Raw genomic sequence first — 19,052 nt, forward strand, 5'->3', positions numbered from 1 at the left:
CGAGTGTCTCGTGTTGCACGTTGCTTGTGGATCGCGTTGCTGCCCCACTTCGGTTACCCAACGAGCCTGGGATCTTAGAATTTCGACTACGCTGGCAATTATAACCGATATCGTTAGTTTCCACGCCCACTCCACCTCACTCCCCCCACTGCAATCCTCCGCCAAGTTCTCCTCCGCCGGATGAGCGGATGGATGACCTTTTGGCTCCGCAGCATAAACAATATTCGGTTTCAAGTCCTCAACCCGTCATGCATTCAATTCAGCTGCAACAATCGCTGCTGCTGCTGCTGCTGCCGCCGTTATTGTCAGTTTGCATAATTGCAACTGTAGCAGCAACTGGCAACAATAAGCCAAGCCGGGTGACTATAAAAGCGTCGGGCCACTGGCAGCCATCAACAAACCTCGCCTGGCGCCCTACCCATCAAGTCAACCAGCCAACAGCCACTAGCAACATCTGCAGCAGCAACATGAAGTTCTTGGTAAGCAGCAACACCAGGACATTAGGATACCAGGATACCAGGACACCGGTCAAGCAAACGAGTGGACTTTTTTTTGAGTGACAGTTTATCCAACAAAATACAAGTTATTTAAAATTGCTGGAAGTGCTCTGGCTACAATTTGAAACAAATCATTTGTTAACATCGTTTCAAATGTTTCATATACCGAACCTTTTTTTCTCTGTGCAGTGCGTGTTCGTCATCCTGGCCATTTGCTTCATGAGCACCTGGGCAGCAGTTTCGGAGCCTGCTCCTGAAGCTCTGGAGCCGGAGCCATCCGCCGTGGATGAGAAGAAGACGGAGAAGAGAGGCATCTACGGGTTCGGCCACGGCTATGGCGGCTACGGCGGATACGGCGGATACGGTGCCTATGGACACGGTCACTACGGCGGCTACGGTGGACTGAGCAGTCCCTACTACGGCGGCTACGGATACGTCCATGCGGCGCCCTACTACGGCGGACACCACGGCTACTATCCGTACCACCATGGCCACTACGGCTTCTACTAGGACCACTACCTATCCCCAAGATCGTAATGCATACTGTTTTTTTTTTCTCGATCGCTCCATGCTCATCACTGCACCATCATTCGTATATGTATATGTACTGGTTTTCCCCCATCATTCACCGCAATATAAATGTACTGCAAATAGCGAATACATTACTCGCATGTCTTTGAATTTGGGTTGGATGTAGTACAAATATGATATATGTACATATGTAAACAAAGTTAAATCCTACTCAACAATAAAGAATCGATTACATTGCATATGTATGACAGTAAAAGTGATTTTCGGTCACTCTATGGGGGCCAGTGAAGGTATAAAGCCGCTATTGGCCCAGTGACTGTTATACAAAAGTCACTGTTCTAATTGCGATCGGCGCGTGACCACCAGTCTTTCGGATCATCAGCAAAAATCAGGAATTCGACTTCGAGATGCTGAAGCGCGATCTGCAGAAAATCACACTCAAGCTGTCCGATCTCAAGGACTATGAGGTTGCCCGCCAAAAGAACAAGTTAAAGGGCGCCCCGCGACCTAGGCTTTCTCAGGACGCCCTCCCCGGAGACGACGCCTCCACTTCGGGAACAACGGCAAGTTGCAGTTCCAACACGGAAACGGCCACGGAAACCGCATCGGGATCCGGATCAGGGTCTGGATCGGGCTCGGGTTCTGGGTCCGGGTCGTACATTACGGGAATGGGCTACCGTTCGGAGACACCCTCCTCCGCATCGTACACCACGTCGACGACCCCGACTCCGGCCACTCAGGAGGAGATACTGAGACCCTCGTCCGCCGTCACGGCCACCACAACCACTGGCACCACTAATTCCGGCTCCACGGATGACGTGAGCGTGGCGGCCGTAGTGGATGACACGGATACCATTGACGAAATCAGCGATGACAACTGGGTGGACCTGAATGCGGACACCAACGATACCGTTGATACCCAGCCGGAGGAGCAGGACCAACTGCAAGAGGTGGAGGAGGAGGATGGGGCTAGGGGAGGAGTGTAATCCTGACCGCTTATCGCGTTATGAAAACATAGCGCAGCTGCACTCAAAGCCCACCCCCCCCCCCCCCATTTCACATTCCATTTATCATAACAATTTGTATACGTAAACAAGTATAATAACCCATTGCATGCTCCACTTACCTAGCTGCTAATAATAATAGTTTGCAAGGTTATATGTCGCTTATGTCATCTTCAAATCGAAACATATGCATTTTATAGATTTGGTTAACTACGGTAAATGGTTTTGCGGCCTTTTAATCGGGAGGACGTGCGATCGGATTATATCGAGTGGGGAATGCGGGTCCTCCTAATTGGCTCTCCTCAGAAGGAGCTAGGCAAGCGGCAGACGACAACAAGTGGCTTATGGCCACCGGCAACAGGTGGACGCAGTGGAGTGGGCACTAGGGACTGTTGTGGAACGAGATGCTATTCAAGCGCCCAAGGGGTACGTGCAACGTGACTTGAGCCGTACAAAGCGGAGGAGGGGGTGGCCTCCAACGGAGCTGCCTCCACGAAAGCTTCCCTCAAAAGCTGAAAAGCTCGCAGGCATCGGCGCTGCATTCAAAATACGTGGCCATACTGTTTTCGGGCGGCAGGCTGGCCAAAACGGCGGTTTGAACTCAATCCCATCCGATTCGGCTCGGCTCGGCAGTACGGAGCACGGCAAACGGACGACGGAAAGTGGATAGCGGATAGCGGATGGCGGATGGCCGGCCTTCCGCCAATTACGGGTCGCTGGAGTCCACGGCCAAGCGATTGTCAATTAATTACTCGCCTAGGTTCGATATCCAACGGCTTTGGTTACTGTGTTCCGTGGTACAAGTGCCCGTCTCAGCTTCCGCATCCGTGTACCGTGCGCATCGGTATCGGCATCCCAAGCGGCATCGGTGACCGTGACCCAAGGATCGACCGGTAGCATCACGTGCCACGTGCCGGTTCATCAAAAAGTGCAAGGGTAAGTGGCCATGTGCACGGTGATGAGGAAGTTCTGCCCTCCTTCGGACGTAGCAAATACCTCTTACTCCAAGGGGGATCTCTGTCACTTGAAGTAAAGAGGAGGTTTCAGTGCCACGTAACATCTTTGGGCAGAGGCCTACCAAACTAACACCGCAAACGGGCAGGAATTGTAGTGATGGGCTCGTAAATACGTGGGAAACGTTTAACCTTTGAACCCCGTAACCTTTTGTCTGCGTATATTACCCTTTGCCATGCATATTCGGCCACCCAGTTGCACGGTACGCCTCATCCCCCGGGGATATTGCTGAAATGAAGTGCTTTTTGGACATGCTCCTCCGTAGTCCGAGAGCTGCAAATAGCGAAACTGCATACACACAACATGGTAACATTGTAACCGAGTGGGAACGTGATGCCGGGGGGCAGGTTCCGGTGCACCGATATAACCACCTGTCACACACACATCCGTGGCACGTGCGCCGTTTCAGGTGGAGGGAGGGTGTTTGGTTTGGCGGAGAAAGCAGGCCAGAAGTGAAAGTGCAGGCAGGACAGAAAGCGAAGGTACAGTTACGAACGCCAGGAAGCTGGCTAATGGAAGTTGAAAGGATGCTGTGCGCCACTTGTGGCAACGGGACTCCGTTGATCGCCCGCCATTTAAGTGGCACATACCCGCACAACCGGATTCCCCCTTCGATGGATGTGGCAGGTGTAAATTCTGCTGTTTTCGGTCGAGAGCGCATGTCTTTTATTAATCCGTGCATAATTAGCGAGAGTTCGCCGGGAAAGGACTGATGCGGTCGCAGGATAAGCACTTATGGTATTCGAATAAGTGACACTGTGGGATTCAGGGTATCGACAGTAACCCATAAGTTTGGCTAAACCACTGACTTTACTGGCAGGACATGCAGGTAGGTACTAGCCAGGCCAGAACACTAGGATAATGAGCATGGCTATCGACTTGACCGCTGCAACCGGAGATCCTGATGGGCTGCACTGCCTCTGTGTGCCGTGTGTGCATGTACATATCTAATGGCAGCGCGCAGGAGGGGCCACCCAACAGGTGGCTGCGAAGAGTACGTGTCCGGCCCTTTGGATCGGCTTTCGTCCTGCCCCCCAACGCTGCAATTTTAATGCGGCCCAGCGCTTCTGACGAGTGCATGTTAAATAGCAGGCGCTGGCAGAGCAAACGACCCGTACGGACAGCATGAGTCCCAGGGCTTTTGGGTCGTCCTGTCCACACCCCCCACCCCCCCGCAAAGCGACCATTCCCCCCTTTCAACTACCACCACTGCCATTCGCAGGCCGCGCTCTTGGCCTTCGGCTGTGCCTTTAGCCAGTTGCTCAGTTGGCTTTGGGCTGCGGCAGGGAAAACGGCAATGCGGCATGTTTCGTTAAAAGTGGTAAAAGTGTACCTACTATGGCCGGTGCAGACAATTTGCCCTGATTGCCGAATGTCAATCTGGTTTTGTCAGCTAATTTGCATGCATACTTCAAGCCGGGCTGGCGCACACTATGCCCATGCCTTGCGCTTTTCCTGGCAGCTCATTTTCCGACTTTTCGCCCCGGTTGACGTTGACGTCCGCGCTTCCTTGGCCGTCGGCTGCAATTAAATCAATAGTTGGTACTAGGCAAGAGGCCAGACCGTAATTTGCCTACGAAGGCTATACAAATGCACGGAGATGGCTATCAGTTGGATGAGACCCACCTGCTAGTTAGGTAATTCAATTTAATTCAGATTTTCCGCCATAAAAACTCAGTATTTTGTTCAAAACAAACGAAATTATGGACCGAACACGGAATGCCATACCTCTGTGAAGTCGTAATTAAATTTCCAATCGATTAGCATTTAAATTTTCGATTTTTAATTTTTGAACATTTTTCGCAAATTTTAATGATGTTACCCCTTCTAAAAAAATCCGAAAATTGGCAAAAAAATTTTTTTTCCCAAAACCATTTAAAAAGTGATAAGGATCGTTGGCTTTGGCCATTAGCTTCACAAAACAGTAATTATAATTGATTTTTGGCCGTTTTTGGCCGAGTTATGCCAGAATTCCCTTAAAGCACTAGACATTCTTGGACAGGTTTTCTTTCCCAATTTTTCGACAAAAAAAAAACATTTTTGCCATACAAATAAAACTAATTGAATGAATTCGTATCCAAATTTTCAAACTATTGGATTTTATGTAATTGTTAAATATCTAAAAAGAGATCGTTTCGAGTCATACATAAAAGAGCTTTTTTGGTTAGTTAAGAACTAAATGCCTTTCACGACGACCCCAGCAATTGCCAGGTGTGATCAGATAGTAGCAGTGCCCAGAGAGATGACGCTAGTCGGGATCGAGTTCCGTTTCGCCTGGGGAGGAGGCGAGTGAATGCACCTATTAGGCGACAATGGGCGAAAGGTGCTTGGTTCCGATAAGGCGATTCGGGATCATTGTCCCACGGATGCGCGGATTAGGTGGTGTAGCATAACCAGCGCCATGGAATATTTTAGGCAGGGCACAAGGGAGAGCGAGAAATTTCGATTTGAACTGGAGACTCAGCTTGGCGTTTATTTGGCTATGGATCGGTGAGCTATTGACCGAGATTCGTGTTGATTCCGACGCTTATCGCTGGGCCGGATAGTTGTTGTTGTCCCGGGTACACAACAACAGAAATCCGTATTTTCGGGCAGTCCGTGTTACTCGTAATCTCTAACGCCGCCGGCAACGAGAACAACAGCAAACAGTGGTCGTCGACGGCGAAGGAATCGACTGGAACAGCAACTGGTGCCATAGGCGTAAAAATAGCGGGATGGGTTTATAAATAACCAAGCTGAAACTAACAAAGTCCGACAGCCAGGAGCGGACTTAGTTCAAGCGGGCTCGCAGGCTAGCCAATTTAGCTTCAACACTTCGCCAAATGCTCTCGGGCAGCGAAGCACGCGTCTCCCTGATCGATGTAGTCCGAGGCGGTGGCATATTCACAGAAGATGACTGCCATACGCGGTTCTTGAAGGCCTCAAAGCCGATCGTCCACAGAACATAAAGGGCGTTCACCACGGACAGTGCCACGACCGCCTTTAGCAACATGCCAAAAAACGAAAAGCGACTTGGTTGATGCTCGGAGTTCCCACGTGGTTCCGGTTCAGTTTCGCTTTCTACAAATATTGTAATTGATACTTCATCATCAGATGCGGCATGACATGGGCATGCTGTCGCATCTTCAGGTATTGATATTTTCAGATCTGTTGGTTCCACCGCCAGTGCGTTGTCTGCATACTCCTGCGAAACTTCTGGCTGCGACACATCTGTCTGACTACCGAGCGTTACAAGAAGCTTTCCGCTGTAAACACTGCAGTCCAGTTCGACGTCATTTGTCTCCAGCAAATCGAAGTAGAAACTGGGGGGCGGTGTCTCGTCCTCCAGCTGGGCCACATCCAAAGACGCTATCCAATGGAACACCTGAAGGGGATCTCTCACGGTGCGCGATGACTGATGGACAGTCTCCCTTTCCCTCTCCACTCCGCATTCGTATAGGTCGTCCGATTGGGAGATGTCCATTACTAGAAAATATATACTTTTTTTAGTTTTTTTTTTTTAGTTTTACGGATAGAAGGAAATATATTCCGGGCTTCCGTAGTGTGTGAAATATGCTTGCTTGAATGAACATGGAGCTTGAGGCGCCTGACACTTGGCAACCGGGTATATATGTACATAGGTTCCTGTTCCAGTTCCTGCTGCGGCGCCAATTCGCTCCTTGCGGCAAGTCAAGCCTGCAGCAGCGCTCCATTTCATCCGGCCTGGACTCCACTATCTTATCAACTAGAAATGGGGCGTGGCATGACCACCCTCGGACGAACTATGCGGAATTGATTCCCACCACCATTCCCGTTCCCGGTCCCCCTCCCGCAATCACCCCTCCCAGCGAGGGCGTTATCAATGGCCTGGCATAATCGGCTATCAATATTGTCGCATTACGACAACCATAAACGCGGAGCGGGAAAGGGTTTGGGAGGGCAGGAGCCGACGGGCGTGTATATAGGATCACGGGTTGGTCGACCAACTCACCTGGGATGGCCTACCTGTGACCGAAGGCCCAGTCTAGTCAGCCTGGTCAGCCTGGTCTTGGGTCTGGTGTGTATTTTTAGCATTAGAAATCACTATTTGTACAGCAAATTATGCGATCAGTGCGAAGCGCGGTCAAGTCTGACTTCCCATGCTCGCTGACTGCGTGACTCCTCACGAGGCCGAGCTGTATGTACCGTTCCACCAAGCCCGTGTAGAGCATCAGACATTCGCTGTGGCCCGCGGGGAACTCGCCGTCTCATCGCCGACCTTGATAATGCACTTCTTTTGGCTGCAGCTTGGATGGCACGCGAGCCTAATCGATTTGTAATTTGAGCTGCAGTAAGGCTGCATGGGCAAAGTTCGATTGCGATTGCAGGGGAAATACAAAAATGATGGGCTGACTGGATGAATATTGCAGAATTTGAATAGGTAAAAACAAAAAAAATGTTTTGAAAACATAAAAAGTAATAGGGTTTGCCATACTGTGCTGCAATCTTCTGCAGCGGATAAAATTCGAAATGCAGGCGATGGAAATAACTGTTTATCCGTGTGCACTGTAAAATAAATTCATTTCTAAGCAAAAAGGAAATAAGAAGTGGGGTTCGACTTGGAATAGAGTATAATAGTGCTCAGTGTGGGTCTAAACAGGCTGTATTCGCTTTTTATGGCCGTTGTGATTTCGATTTACGCACAGTTCAACTCGAGCAAATTTGTTAATTAATATTTAACACTAAGCCAGAAAGGCGTAAGCAATCGAGACCACCCCCGAGGCCCCCCGCTGCCGCCCGAAAGTGCCGTGTTATTTGCATGCAGACAACACAATTGGAAGCACGAAACATGTACGAAATATTATAAACTGATAAGGTGCCTATAATTCACAGCAGATTGGGTCCGATCACTTGGCGGCGCTCTCCCTCTCCCGCTCCCACTCCTGCCCAGAGTTCTCCATGCGCGCTCTTTGGGGCTGACCACTGATAAGGAGCGAGGGAGCAGTGCGAGAGGCCTGGAGAGGAGAGTGCTTCGCTGTTTGCTTGTCTTTGCTGCCGTTCCTTCTTCGGCTGCTCGGCGCTCGGCGTTCTGCTCTTACACGGCTCGCATTTAATTTAATTCGTCGCCTGCCCTGCTGACAGCGACATCGGTTGCGTCTCGCCAAAAAGTAATACTCGCTCCCGCGATTTGGAAGCCAGTGAAGCCATCGGGAAAGGGAAAGCAAAGCCGGGAGTCAGTGTTAGAAGCACCATTATTGCCGTTCAGTGTGACCGAGTGTGCATTCACCGCAAGGACATATCGAGTGTGGCCAGTTGCTAAGGACGCTGTACGTCAAGCACCGCAGTCAAAGTGCGACGCGATCGAAATCGCATTCATTCAGTTTTATTGAACACTCGACGCCCCGTTCAATCCGTAATCTCGACGATTGGACAACTGCAATTGTAACGCGAAGAACACAAACTGTCAACAAAGTCGTAAATTCGCACACTGCGGCAGTAAAGTGAAGCAATCGAAGGGAAAAAAGCCAAAGAGTGCAGGCAGCAACAAGTTAATTACCAAATAACAGGCGAAAGGTAAGTCGCCTGGATCAGATAAGGTGATTGTAACTATCGCTGGGCTAGCGACCAGACTCTTAAATATGTGTGATCTTGTACATCCGATCGGATCACCGATCTCCGATAATCACACCGATCCAATCCTCCAGAAGCGAAGCGCCATCGCCTGGAGTCGGAAAGCCATTCAAATGCCGAGAATGCATGCATTTCGTCGAAACTATTTTTAAACAGATCGTTTCTATACTTTCGGCTTTTTCGGATTTCTCTTTCTCACTTGGCGCGCCTGCAGACCCAGAACGTGGGAGAAAAAGAACAGAAGTGCATTCATTGCTCCCCACCTCCTTTATCGCTCGCCAGGTGGCCGTGATCGATATTGATAGCTCCCTGATATTGATGTTGACTAAATGCGAGACTTGCGTTTACGACTGTGTGGACAAGATCGTTGGGAAAGATTGATCGTGATCCCGGGTGAAGTGGGGATATCAAACAGTGAAACTAAATTCTTCGAATTTAATCTGCTCGTCAAGTTCAAGTTGATACAGCAGTGTATGGCGAGAAGTTAGTTTCCTGCAGAAGTCCACAGGATCAATTTAGAGCACGTTAATAAAATTTTATTAATAATAAAATTAATTGTCATTAATTTCCCAAGCCGTAGAATCCGGTTAGTGGGTCAGTATCTTTCCCTGGCCAGGTTCAATAGCCTGGTTAGCTGGAGGTGATTGATGAGAGGTTGTGGGCATGAGATTCCGAATGGGAAGTGAGCACAAAGTAAGCCCAAGGCCGCAATAATTACAAATCCGTGACCGCAAACGCTGAAATTCATTTAGTGCCGAGCAAAGTGAATTAATTTCATAATAAACAAAGTGCGAATGACAGCTCTTCCAGCTGAGATGCAGTTGAAAAGTCGGCAAGGATAGCCGAGGCATAAATCTAAACGGACAAAGGCAGCTGACACTATTCCTGCCCACAGTACTCATAGTTAAGGAGTTGTGAACTGGAAATGGATCGCATACTACCCACGAATGGGGTGAATCACTCAATTCGACTGCATGCCCAAGCTTTTATTTGGCAATCTACACATGCATTCGTTTGTTTTGATACTGTTGGTTCAACGACTTTGCTGATCAGTCAACAGAAATAGTAGCAAAATAGAAGCCTTGGGGCTACACACGAAGAAAATGTTGCTAACTTTGGCAGCTTATTGCTCCGAATATAATTCATTTTTCTAATGTTGCCTTCGAAACAGAGCCAGAACAGGAGTGCAATCTAATCCCGACACTTTGATGATCATTAATTTGGCGAATGATCTAAATAATTCTCAGTGCCTCACGTAACCGAACTGTTCGTGTTGCCTTTGCTTTTGTCTCCTCTTTTGCTTTTGCTTTTGTCTTTGCTTCTGCTGATATTGCATTTTGCCTACTGCGCACATTTTGTCACATTTTCGGGGCTATCTCTCGGCTCTTACACTCATATGGAGATAGGTCAAGGGCAAAGTCCCGCGAGTGCCCCCCACCCGATCGATGAGTGACTGGGTGCATCCAGTCCGAGTGCTATCGCTCTTGGGGGAGGGGCAGTGGTGGTGCTCTGGTTGCCGGGCGAAAGTGCATGGTAAACAAGTGGAGGGGTTCGGGGCCACATGAAGTAGAATTGAGCAGTAATTACCGATTACGATCCAGTTGGCAACTGGTTCATCAAATCATTAGTGCATATGTCCACTAAGTACGCTTACAAGCATTTTTAAATTCAGATTCCTCCGTTCGTTGCCCTAAACGGTATTGCAATGAATTTGTTGTCCTGAGAAGCTATATGCTTTCATAATCACAGTCTTTAACAAAGCTAATATTGAAATTAATGTTGACTCATAAAATATATTATTAATCATAAAGTTAATATGTGTCATGACACTAAGTGTTTCAATAGGCGAATAGAGCTATTATTATATATGGTTCCATATTCATTCGATTTAAAGTAGATCAGCTGAAACCAAAGTCCAATTATGTGCGAATAGATGAGTTTCGGTCAAGGGGCGGATATTCAGTAATAAATATATGCCGTATTAACTAAATTCCTTTGGTCCGCGCCGCCAACGTTGCGTATGCGCAATCTCTTTGTCGGCGATATAAGACGAACGCCTGAATGTCATGGTCAGATTTTGGACCAGCCGAGTCCATTGATAATGCCGTATTGCTTGAGGCTCTTGAGGTAAAAGTGTATGGTTCTCATTTACGCTGATTTGATTTGTATTGTTTTAATTGTCTCTGATTGCACAAAAGAGCGACGCCGACGGATGACTCACTCCGCCCAAGTTGGAGAGGCTGGGGATGCGTTTCCTGTTGACTTAGTGCGACTAGAAACCACATACAATGGCGTTCTGCAGTATAACGCCCCTGCCGACGACCGTCGCCCGATTGTTCGTTCCTAATCAATTTTAGGTTAAGTTTTTAGCCTTTGTTCATGCCTGGCTTTCAGTGTAATGTGTGTGCATATCAAGTACTGGCTGATATGGCTTTGGAAAAAGTGAAATGGCATTTGTTTTTGTTCGGTCGTGGGGGGAATACCCACCCCGCCGCTCTGTTCGGTTCGCATCTGCTTTATCACGTCACAATTATCTTGCGGCATTGTTGCAACTTTTGCGCTTTGTTTCCACCACACAAAAACGCAGCAAAACCAACAATGATTGAGCAGGCAGAATTTGTGAAGGCCTATGTATGTATATTCATGCTCTCTCTGCTATCTTCAAAGCTAAAGAGATGGGAAAACAAAACATCAAAATAGACGCTTGCTATCTATATAGCGAAAGAAAAGACCTCTACTGTAAATCGAAAAATAGACAGAAATTCACCTTAAGCCTTAGTTAGCTGACGAAGCGAGTGGCGCACGTTCGTGACTTTCTCGCCGCATAAACGAACGACTTTCCGCGCTGATCGCTGGGGGTCCAAATGGCAAACGGCTCAGCTCCGATCATCCACCACAGTCTGGTGTTTTTCTGAGCCGAGCCTGATAAGCCGCGTTGAGATCTATATATAATGTAGCGATGTGCCACCTCTCCTGGCTTGCCGATTCGAGGGGCAATGGACAATGGAATCGTAAGCGGAATCTGCCAAATAACCGTGATTATGGGGACCGTGCTAATGAGCAGCGGGCGGACTGGAAGGCCGAGGTCAATGGGTGACTTGGGGGCTGATAACTGCTTTGATTTGGTTTGCTTCGCTTTGGCCCGCCACCTATATTAGCATATATTCTGGGGCTTTATGTACATGGGATTTTAAATTTAACCTGTTCGCTGCTGAGCATATAAATGAGAATTAAATAGATTAACTAAAAAGTTGTAAGTTCTAGTTGTTAACTAGAAGTTGTTGTTTTGAAAACCCCAGTTAGAAGAATTCGCAGAATTCCCGTCCCCCTCTGTCTGTCAGATTGTACATTCCCCACCAAATTGTAAGGTCTATCTGTTTTGAATGTTTTTAGCAGGTTCAATGAATTTGGCCGAGCTCGGCTGATAACCAGGGCAGACACACCAGCGACAACATCCTCTTCATCACGTGTTTTCAATATGCTGGAACTTGGCAATGACTGCCCTCTAATTGCTTTCATTTGTTTACCGTTTCAGTTGCTGCAACATGAGCCGCTGGCTTTAAGGAGCACATCCCATCAGCAACAGCAGGAGAAGCAGCAGCAGTTGCCACATACAGGCAGCAAGTGCAACCGGAGAGGAGACCCAATCGCAGGTCAAGGTTCTTCCGGAAACCAAAGCAATCAGCCCAGGGCGACACCAGCAACATGGTACACGGACCGCCGGCTCGCAGAAAATCACAGCAGCAGCATGAGGCCTGCGAGATGGACATGGAGCGGCAGCCCACACCGCCAGACGGCGGATGGGGATGGGTGGTGGTCTTCGGCTCCTTCATGATACACATAGTTAGTAAGTGAAAGTCAACTGGCCTCGCCAGTTTTTCAGCGATTAGGGGCGTTATAAGCAAAGCTTAAACTCAGTACTACTGAGTTTAAGAACCCACGGTATTTACTAGTCGATTCCCCGACTGGAATGTGCAACACCCCTCGAATCGGGTTTCAATTAATCTGCGGAGGTGCCAGTGGGGCTCTCGCCGGTGGAAGACTGGAAGACTTGACCAACTGGGGTTGGGCAACTGCGCCGGGTAGACTAGCCATCGGCATCGCCACTGCCACCGCCACCGCCACCTTTACGGCTGCCATAAATCAAACCCAAGAGCATGGGGTCGACCCGGCAACCAAAAGTGGCCAGGAATAAAAGTATTAGGCATTTCGTGGATTTTTGGGGATCGTAAATACTAAGGCACTCTAATCGCCGCAAATCAGGGTGTTCAGCGGGATAGATTGGAAGTGGGACTTATCGGCGAGGTCCGATCCAGATACTGACACCCGATACGCTGAAGGCTTAGGTGGTGGTGGAGGTGCAGTTGGAGTACGGTCACCACTTGAGCCGTGCGACTATCAATTGGATGATAATTGTGGCCAAGTGTCCAGTGCGTCGATACGCAGTCGATAATCTTATCGCCGTGTGGGCTGTAATTGCCTGGTTACGGAAATAGTTGCCTCTCGGTGGGATGGGGGCTAGAACAGACTGGTGGGGCATGGGGATCCTGATGAAATGGGAGCCCTAATTAATTACCCACTAAACTGATTTATGGCCAGCGCCCGACAACCAGTTTGATCGGACGAAATCCACTTTGGGCACGCTCTTGGAATACGGTCATGCTTAGGGCATCCGATATATACATACGCGTCTAATCCCGGAGTGATCTCTTCTCCCTCGCAGCCGATGGCATGACCTACTCCTTTGGCATCTTCTACAATGAGTTCCTGGACTATTTCAACGAGGGCAAAGGCTACACGGCTTGGATTGCCTCCATAATGGTGGGCGTGACCTTCTCATCCGGTAAGCTATACTCAGTCCGATCTTGAGGATCAACTATGATTGTTGATGATACATTTATCCTGCAGGACCGATCAGCTCGTCGTTCGTAAATCGATATGGCTGTCGTGCGGTGACCATAGCGGGCTCCATTTTGGCCGCCAGCTGCATCATCGTGAGCATGTTCGCCCAGAATGTCCTCACGCTGATCATTACGATCGGTTTCGGAACGGGCTTGGGCTTTGGGCTCATCTACCTGCCGGCCATTGTGAGTGTGACGCAGTATTTCGAAGCCAAGAGATCTCTGGCCACGGGAATCGCCGTCTGCGGCTCCGGATTCGGTACGTTTGTCTTTGCCCCGCTCACGGAGTTCCTGATCGGCAACTACGGGTGGCGCGGTGCGATGCTAATTATCGGCGGCATCGTGCTCAACTGCATCATCTTTGGGGCCATGTTCCGACCGCTGGAGCTAGAGGCACCGCCGCAGACGCCGCCGAACACGCCGAGCACTCCCAAGCTGGCCAAGAAGTCGGCCATTATCGATCAGAACACCACCGCGGCGGAGCTGGAGCCCCTCAAGGTCCTGCCTAAGGATCAGTACCTGCAGCTGCCGCAGCGCACGGATACAGCGGTCTCGGGGGGTGCCCTCTGCCGGTCCAACAGCGTTGGCCACAACCTCAAGCCCAATCTGGTGAGTCCATTAAAATAAGTTGCGTATTCGACCCCTTTATTGATTTTACTTTAACTAACATGCTACAGAACAACAACTCGAACGGCGCCGTCAATGGACAGGGACCCACCTTGGTGACCCCACCGCAGGCGGTGGTGAAGAGCACCAGCAACGATGACATCGCCCGCAAATGCCACAGCCAGTTGCAGCTGACTCCTCTCAGGGATGCGCATCGCGAGCGGAGTGCCAGTGGTACCATGTACCGACCGGATGCTCTCTACCAGGTGGGCTAGCCGAATTGAGATGTTCGTGTAATGGAGTATCTAATGCTATTCTGTCTTCGTGCGCAGGGCTCCCTCCACAACCTACCCGACTATGTGAGCTCCAGGAACGATCTGAGCCGTTCCATGTCCGGCTCCGGCGTTATAAAGCGGTACGGATCCCTTCGCCAGAGCAACAACGTGTCCCAGAGTCAGGTGAGCTTATGAGAACAAATGAAACGCATATCAAGTGCTGATTAGGGCTTATGCATAGTACTAAGAAACTTACTAGGTGTGCTGGTGCTGCAGGTTGTCATTGCACTAGTATAAGTGTGTCCCTCCTCTCCTCGAATATGATCTGTAAAATCCGTATACTTTTTAGCCACTACTTATTTTAAATGTACTCACCTTGTGTGTGTGCCGAAGGAGGACTAACTTGCTTAACCCTTAGTCCGGGCGGCGCGTATAAAGTATATAAAATGTAAAAAAGGGCGAGAATCAGAAGTACTTAGATAAATCATTGAAACGGCGTGCCCCCTTGGCATCCTGGTGCTTGGGTCTCTGAAGGAAGAGCGAGCGCTACTTTCCCCCCCATTAAATAGGCCCGCAGCCCTTCGAAGATTCCCTTCATCCAGTCGGCCAGGAGTAGTCGAAGACGAGGCATCCAATGGTGCGGTTCTGGTTCTGGTAGAACATCAAGGCGATGAAGGGCATAACTACCACCGAAAAAAGCCTCATCATTCGAAAACAGGGACACCCCATCTAGGTTTAGGTTCCACTTGATACGGCGTCGATACTCCATGCAGACGGATATATTGACACTAGCACTATAAACATGTAGCAGAGGGTCCAAAACAACATCTTCCCCCTCCGGTCGAACACCTTCATCCACGATAACTGAGTCCATAGTCCTGTCCAAAATTTATCCAAAATTTTGTTATATAGAACGCGAAGTCTGACACCGGTTAAAAAGTAGAATGACGTTCGATTTATTTGAGCTGACTTAAAATTCAATTCTACTAGATTAAAAAAAAAAAAGGGAAAAAAGGTAACATTGAAACATTGTAGTCTAGAAGAGATGCGCCAGATAGCTTCTCCAAAGCCAGAGGATCAGCTTGTAAAGCAAAAAGAGGCGAAGCAGCCGGTAGAGGAACACCTTGCTGCAAGAATTTCACCTGAAGTCAACTGTGTATCAAACAAGAACATGTACTCACATCCTTAAGATTCTCTTGGAACGCTCCAGAGTTTTCGGATCTTCTCGAAGCAAGTGCGTTCGGATACTGTGGAGCATGTTGCTGCAGGATTGGATCACCAGGCCATGGATGTCCGGATGGTTGAAGGCATCGAAGTTGAATGCAGAACTGGAGCAGAAAGGATTGAACGGTGATATGGGGCTACTAACTAGCTACTAAGTGGACCGCACGTACCCCTCGCCGTGCTTGGACAGCGTCTCCATGTCCGAAACCCCGGGACTGTCCCAATTGTTGAACATGAAGGGCTGCATCACCTCCAGCGTTTGGTAGGCCTTGCGAACCGCACTCATCAGCACGGGCTTCTGACCGAAAATCCTTAGAAGCAAGTCGAGAATAAGGGCCGGCAGGATCTGCTTGGTAAAGACGAGAAACTGGTAGGCCCACCGTTTGTCCGTGTAGTGGCAGCCCGGGATCATCAGGTTCTTTTCAAATGCCACATCCCGCCACAAGTCCAGCGTGTCCATCTGCTCGGCAATCTGGGTGAAGGTGTGCGGCACGTGGGTGCAAGACGAGGACAGGAAAACTGGCAGATCAGCCGGTGGGCCCTGCCTGTAAATATCGTAGCCCATTTTGGTGTAACACAGCATGCTCTTGATGCCAATGTCCTGCGGCGTGATGTCCAATCGAATGTCCTTGCCCAGGTAAACAGTCTTGAGGATTCCAGCGCCGACCAGCGCGAACAGTCCCATGGCGCCCATCAAGGATGGCGAGAATCCGGGCGATGGGTCCTCCACGGCAAAGAGAACTGGAAAAAGCTTTTTGTAAATCAGGGTCTTAGGGATTTGCAGTCCTTTGATTACCTATGGAAGGACGATACACTATTACTGGCAGCCGATGGCGGTAGTCATTCACCAGGGATTCGGCCAGGTTTTTGGTAAACGTATACGTGTTGGGAAAGCCCATGATCAACCTGGGGCAGGGAGCCATGAGATAACCAAATGATATAGCATTATATAAAGTGCATCCTGGTAAAACACAGGTCGATAGCCAAGTGTATTCCTTACCAAAGGAATCAATATGGAGGCAAGACTTACTTTCTTGTTAACGCGTTGAGCATCCCGTCGTCTGCGACATCGTCGATCATTCGGAGGCACAACCGCCAGTCCATCGGCGAGGAGTAGTACTGCAAGTATCAGAGCCACAAAGTCAGGGAAACAAGCAAGGTAGTCCAGGATCCGTAACACACCCACCTTGGGCTCCACACGTGTCAAATAGGGATTACTGTAGAATGTGGAAACGTGGATGAAGGCCCTCAGCTGGGGCAGAGTCTCGGCGAACTTAAGCGCCTCCAAGGTGCCTCCGACATTCAGACGTACTGCCTCGCGAAGCGGCTCATCGAATCGCACCGTGGCGGCACAGTGGTAGACCAGGGAAACACCTTTCATACGCTGCATCATCGAGGGATCGATGCCCAGTCCCGGCAAAGAGACGTCGCCCGGGACCGCCACGATCTTGTCCAGCTCTTCGGGTTTTTGTACGGCCAGTACGTGGAAGACAGTGGCCTGCCGCAGTCGGACGAGTCTCTGCTCCGCTGTTAGCTGTTTGCGAGGACGCAGCAGGACGTAGATGCGCCGAACGTTGCAGGAGCGCAGGAGCTTCTCGACCAGCGCCTTGCCCACCACTCCCGATCCGCCCGTCACGAATATTTCGCTATCCTCGAAGAATTCCTCCATTTCCCCGGATAGTGGATGGTGCATTGTGATTCACTGACCAAAGCCCGCAAAGCAATGGAACGCAGCTCCAGGGGTCGATCCGCTTAACTGAACGCTAGTCGGCGCGCGTTCATTAAATCCGTGATTTGATAAACATGAGCTGCGCCACTACATTTCATGCTAATTTCGGGCTCAATGCGATCGTAAGCACTTTACAGTTGACAGTGGCCCGGCAATCCCGGATCGGGCTGACCTTAAGCGGGTTCCACTTCCAATGAGGTGGAGCTGCCGTACTCCCTGCACTTAGGTTAATAATATATAGGATTGATGATGATAAGCCGATTCATCCGTTTCAGGAGGAGGCCAAATGCTGTGGCTGCATCACTTGCTCCAAGGAGACCCGCGACACATTCGCCGAAATGATGAACTTCTCTCTGCTCAAGGACATGGTGTTCGTGATCTTCTCCGTGTCTAATTTCTGCACGAGCATTGGCTTCAACGTTCCGTACCTGTATGTGGTCGCCTACGCGGAGACCCTGAAACTCACCAAGACGGATGCCAGCTATCTGATATCCACGATTGGCGTGGCCAACACAGTGGGCCGCATAATCCTGGGCTACATATCGGATAAACCGTGGGTGAACCGCCTCCTGGTCTACAACGTCTGCCTCACCGCCTGCGGAGTTTGTAAGTTTGTGATCTGATCGGCGCGACCTTCAGACTAATCCCATCCTGCTCCTCCGTTCCCTTTCCACTAGCCACTGCCATGGTGCCGCTATGCCACGACTTCCAATCCCTGGCCTTCTACTGCTGCGTCTTTGGCTTCACGATCGGCGCCTATGTGGGCCTGACCTCGGTCATTCTGGTGGACCTGTTGGGACTGGACAAGCTGACCAACGCCTTTGGCCTGCTGCTGCTCTTCCAGGGTATTGCCAGCTTCATCGGTCCGCCCATCGGAGGTGAGTACTCGCCATAGCTGGAAGTAGTGCTATGTGTCTGACCTTTGCTCTCCAGGCTGGATGTACGACCTGACGGACTCGTATGCGCCGGCCTTCCTGATGGCCGGACTCATGATCGCCATCAGCGGACTGGTGATGTTCGCCATTCCGCCGCTGCAGCGCCTGCAGGTTCGCAAGTCGGAGCGAAAGCCCCACACCGAGCACCTGGCCCTTAGTTAGTAGTTCACCGCCACCCATCCACCACCCACAGTGCCCTGTTTATTCCTACTCCATATTTTTTTGTTTTTTTTTCTACTGTAACTATAAATCTAGATACGTACTGATGCACACGACACTTGGTTAGATTAAGTCCTAGACCTAGGCCAGCCATGTACCGAGGTATGCGTGTATGCCGCAGCTATGGCATATCCGAATAATTGTGTACGGGCGACTGTCACCGAACCGCCGGCTTCTGTCCCCCGAGCCATGACCTCTGACCCCAGACCCCAGACCCCTGACCCCTGACCCCAGACCCCATTAAAGGCCCCCATTGCAAGTGCATGCAAATGTATGCCTACACGTACATGTACCCATACCAAATTATTGTTATTCTATTATGACTGTATGCCTGTGCGTGTGTGTCCGTCTGTGTATGCGCCATTAAAGAAAGCTTTTGTACAACAACAGAAAACCACAAAAGTCCATTTTGAAATCGATTGGCTGAAAAACCACACATGCCCCTGACAATGGGAATATGAAATGTGCGGGTAAGTAGCGTTGTGCTTGAAACAATCTATTTTTTACGAAATCAAATACGAAAGATAC

General features: G+C 49.7%; 5 protein-coding genes and 1 non-coding gene across 10 annotated transcripts; 3 read left to right on the forward strand and 3 right to left on the reverse strand.

Annotated features, from left to right (window-relative positions):
* Positions 1 to 393: 393 nt before the first annotated feature.
* Positions 394 to 1,280, forward strand: CG17777 (uncharacterized protein). Of its 2 annotated transcripts, none has more exons than NM_001297879.1 (2): positions 394 to 479; positions 687 to 1,280. In NM_001297879.1, exons 1-2 carry the CDS (start codon positions 468 to 470, stop codon positions 1,005 to 1,007), a joined length of 333 nt encoding a protein of 110 aa, NP_001284808.1. In that variant the 5' UTR covers positions 394 to 467; the 3' UTR covers positions 1,008 to 1,280. The 2 variants fall into 2 exon arrangements, with proteins under 2 accessions (NP_001284808.1, NP_652510.2); NM_144253.3 differs by having other exon boundaries at positions 687 to 1,161.
* Positions 1,281 to 1,358: 78 nt separating this feature from the next.
* Positions 1,359 to 2,458, forward strand: CG3457 (uncharacterized protein). 2 transcript variants are annotated; one of them, NM_001297880.1, is made up of 1 exon: positions 1,359 to 2,458. In NM_001297880.1, exon 1 carries the CDS (start codon positions 1,436 to 1,438, stop codon positions 2,012 to 2,014), a length of 579 nt encoding a protein of 192 aa, NP_001284809.1. In that variant the 5' UTR covers positions 1,359 to 1,435; the 3' UTR covers positions 2,015 to 2,458. The 2 variants fall into 2 exon arrangements, with proteins under 2 accessions (NP_001284809.1, NP_569985.1); NM_130629.3 differs by having other exon boundaries at positions 1,359 to 2,249.
* Positions 2,459 to 2,726: 268 nt separating this feature from the next.
* Mct1 (Monocarboxylate transporter 1) lies at positions 2,727 to 18,912 on the forward strand. Of its 2 annotated transcripts, none has more exons than NM_001297881.1 (9): positions 2,727 to 2,968; positions 12,171 to 12,482; positions 13,359 to 13,478; positions 13,544 to 14,145; positions 14,214 to 14,408; positions 14,475 to 14,600; positions 17,646 to 17,976; positions 18,048 to 18,248; positions 18,304 to 18,912. In NM_001297881.1, exons 2-9 carry the CDS (start codon positions 12,341 to 12,343, stop codon positions 18,465 to 18,467), a joined length of 1,881 nt encoding a protein of 626 aa, NP_001284810.1. In that variant the 5' UTR covers positions 2,727 to 2,968; positions 12,171 to 12,340; the 3' UTR covers positions 18,468 to 18,912. The 2 variants fall into 2 exon arrangements, with proteins under 2 accessions (NP_001284810.1, NP_477334.2); NM_057986.4 differs by lacking the exon at positions 2,727 to 2,968 and adding an exon at positions 8,120 to 8,578.
* Positions 5,178 to 7,448, reverse strand: CG14053 (uncharacterized protein). 2 transcript variants are annotated; one of them, NM_001272251.2, is made up of 2 exons: positions 7,017 to 7,448; positions 5,178 to 6,511 (listed from the first exon to the last, which is right to left on the reverse strand). In NM_001272251.2, the coding sequence occupies exon 2, from the start codon at positions 6,507 to 6,509 to the stop codon at positions 5,817 to 5,819; it is 693 nt and encodes a 230-aa protein (NP_001259180.1). In that variant the 5' UTR covers positions 6,510 to 6,511; positions 7,017 to 7,448; the 3' UTR covers positions 5,178 to 5,816. The 2 variants fall into 2 exon arrangements, with proteins under 2 accessions (NP_001259180.1, NP_569986.1); NM_130630.2 differs by lacking the exon at positions 7,017 to 7,448 and having other exon boundaries at positions 5,490 to 6,598.
* asRNA:CR43637 (antisense RNA:CR43637) lies at positions 14,162 to 15,396 on the reverse strand. Its single transcript, NR_047739.2, has 3 exons — positions 14,793 to 15,396; positions 14,674 to 14,742; positions 14,162 to 14,605 (listed from the first exon to the last, which is right to left on the reverse strand).
* FarO (Fatty acyl-CoA reductase in oenocytes) lies at positions 15,359 to 17,405 on the reverse strand. Its single transcript, NM_143764.3, has 6 exons — positions 16,828 to 17,405; positions 16,672 to 16,760; positions 16,438 to 16,547; positions 15,812 to 16,382; positions 15,599 to 15,745; positions 15,359 to 15,544 (listed from the first exon to the last, which is right to left on the reverse strand). The coding sequence occupies exons 1-6, from the start codon at positions 17,332 to 17,334 to the stop codon at positions 15,454 to 15,456; spliced, it is 1,515 nt and encodes a 504-aa protein (NP_652021.1). The 5' UTR covers positions 17,335 to 17,405; the 3' UTR covers positions 15,359 to 15,453.
* Positions 18,913 to 19,052: the final 140 nt, after the last annotated feature.

The sequence above is a fragment of the Drosophila melanogaster genome, chromosome X, assembly GCF_000001215.4.
Source record: "Drosophila melanogaster chromosome X".
NCBI classification, from domain to species: domain Eukaryota; kingdom Metazoa; phylum Arthropoda; class Insecta; order Diptera; family Drosophilidae; genus Drosophila; species Drosophila melanogaster.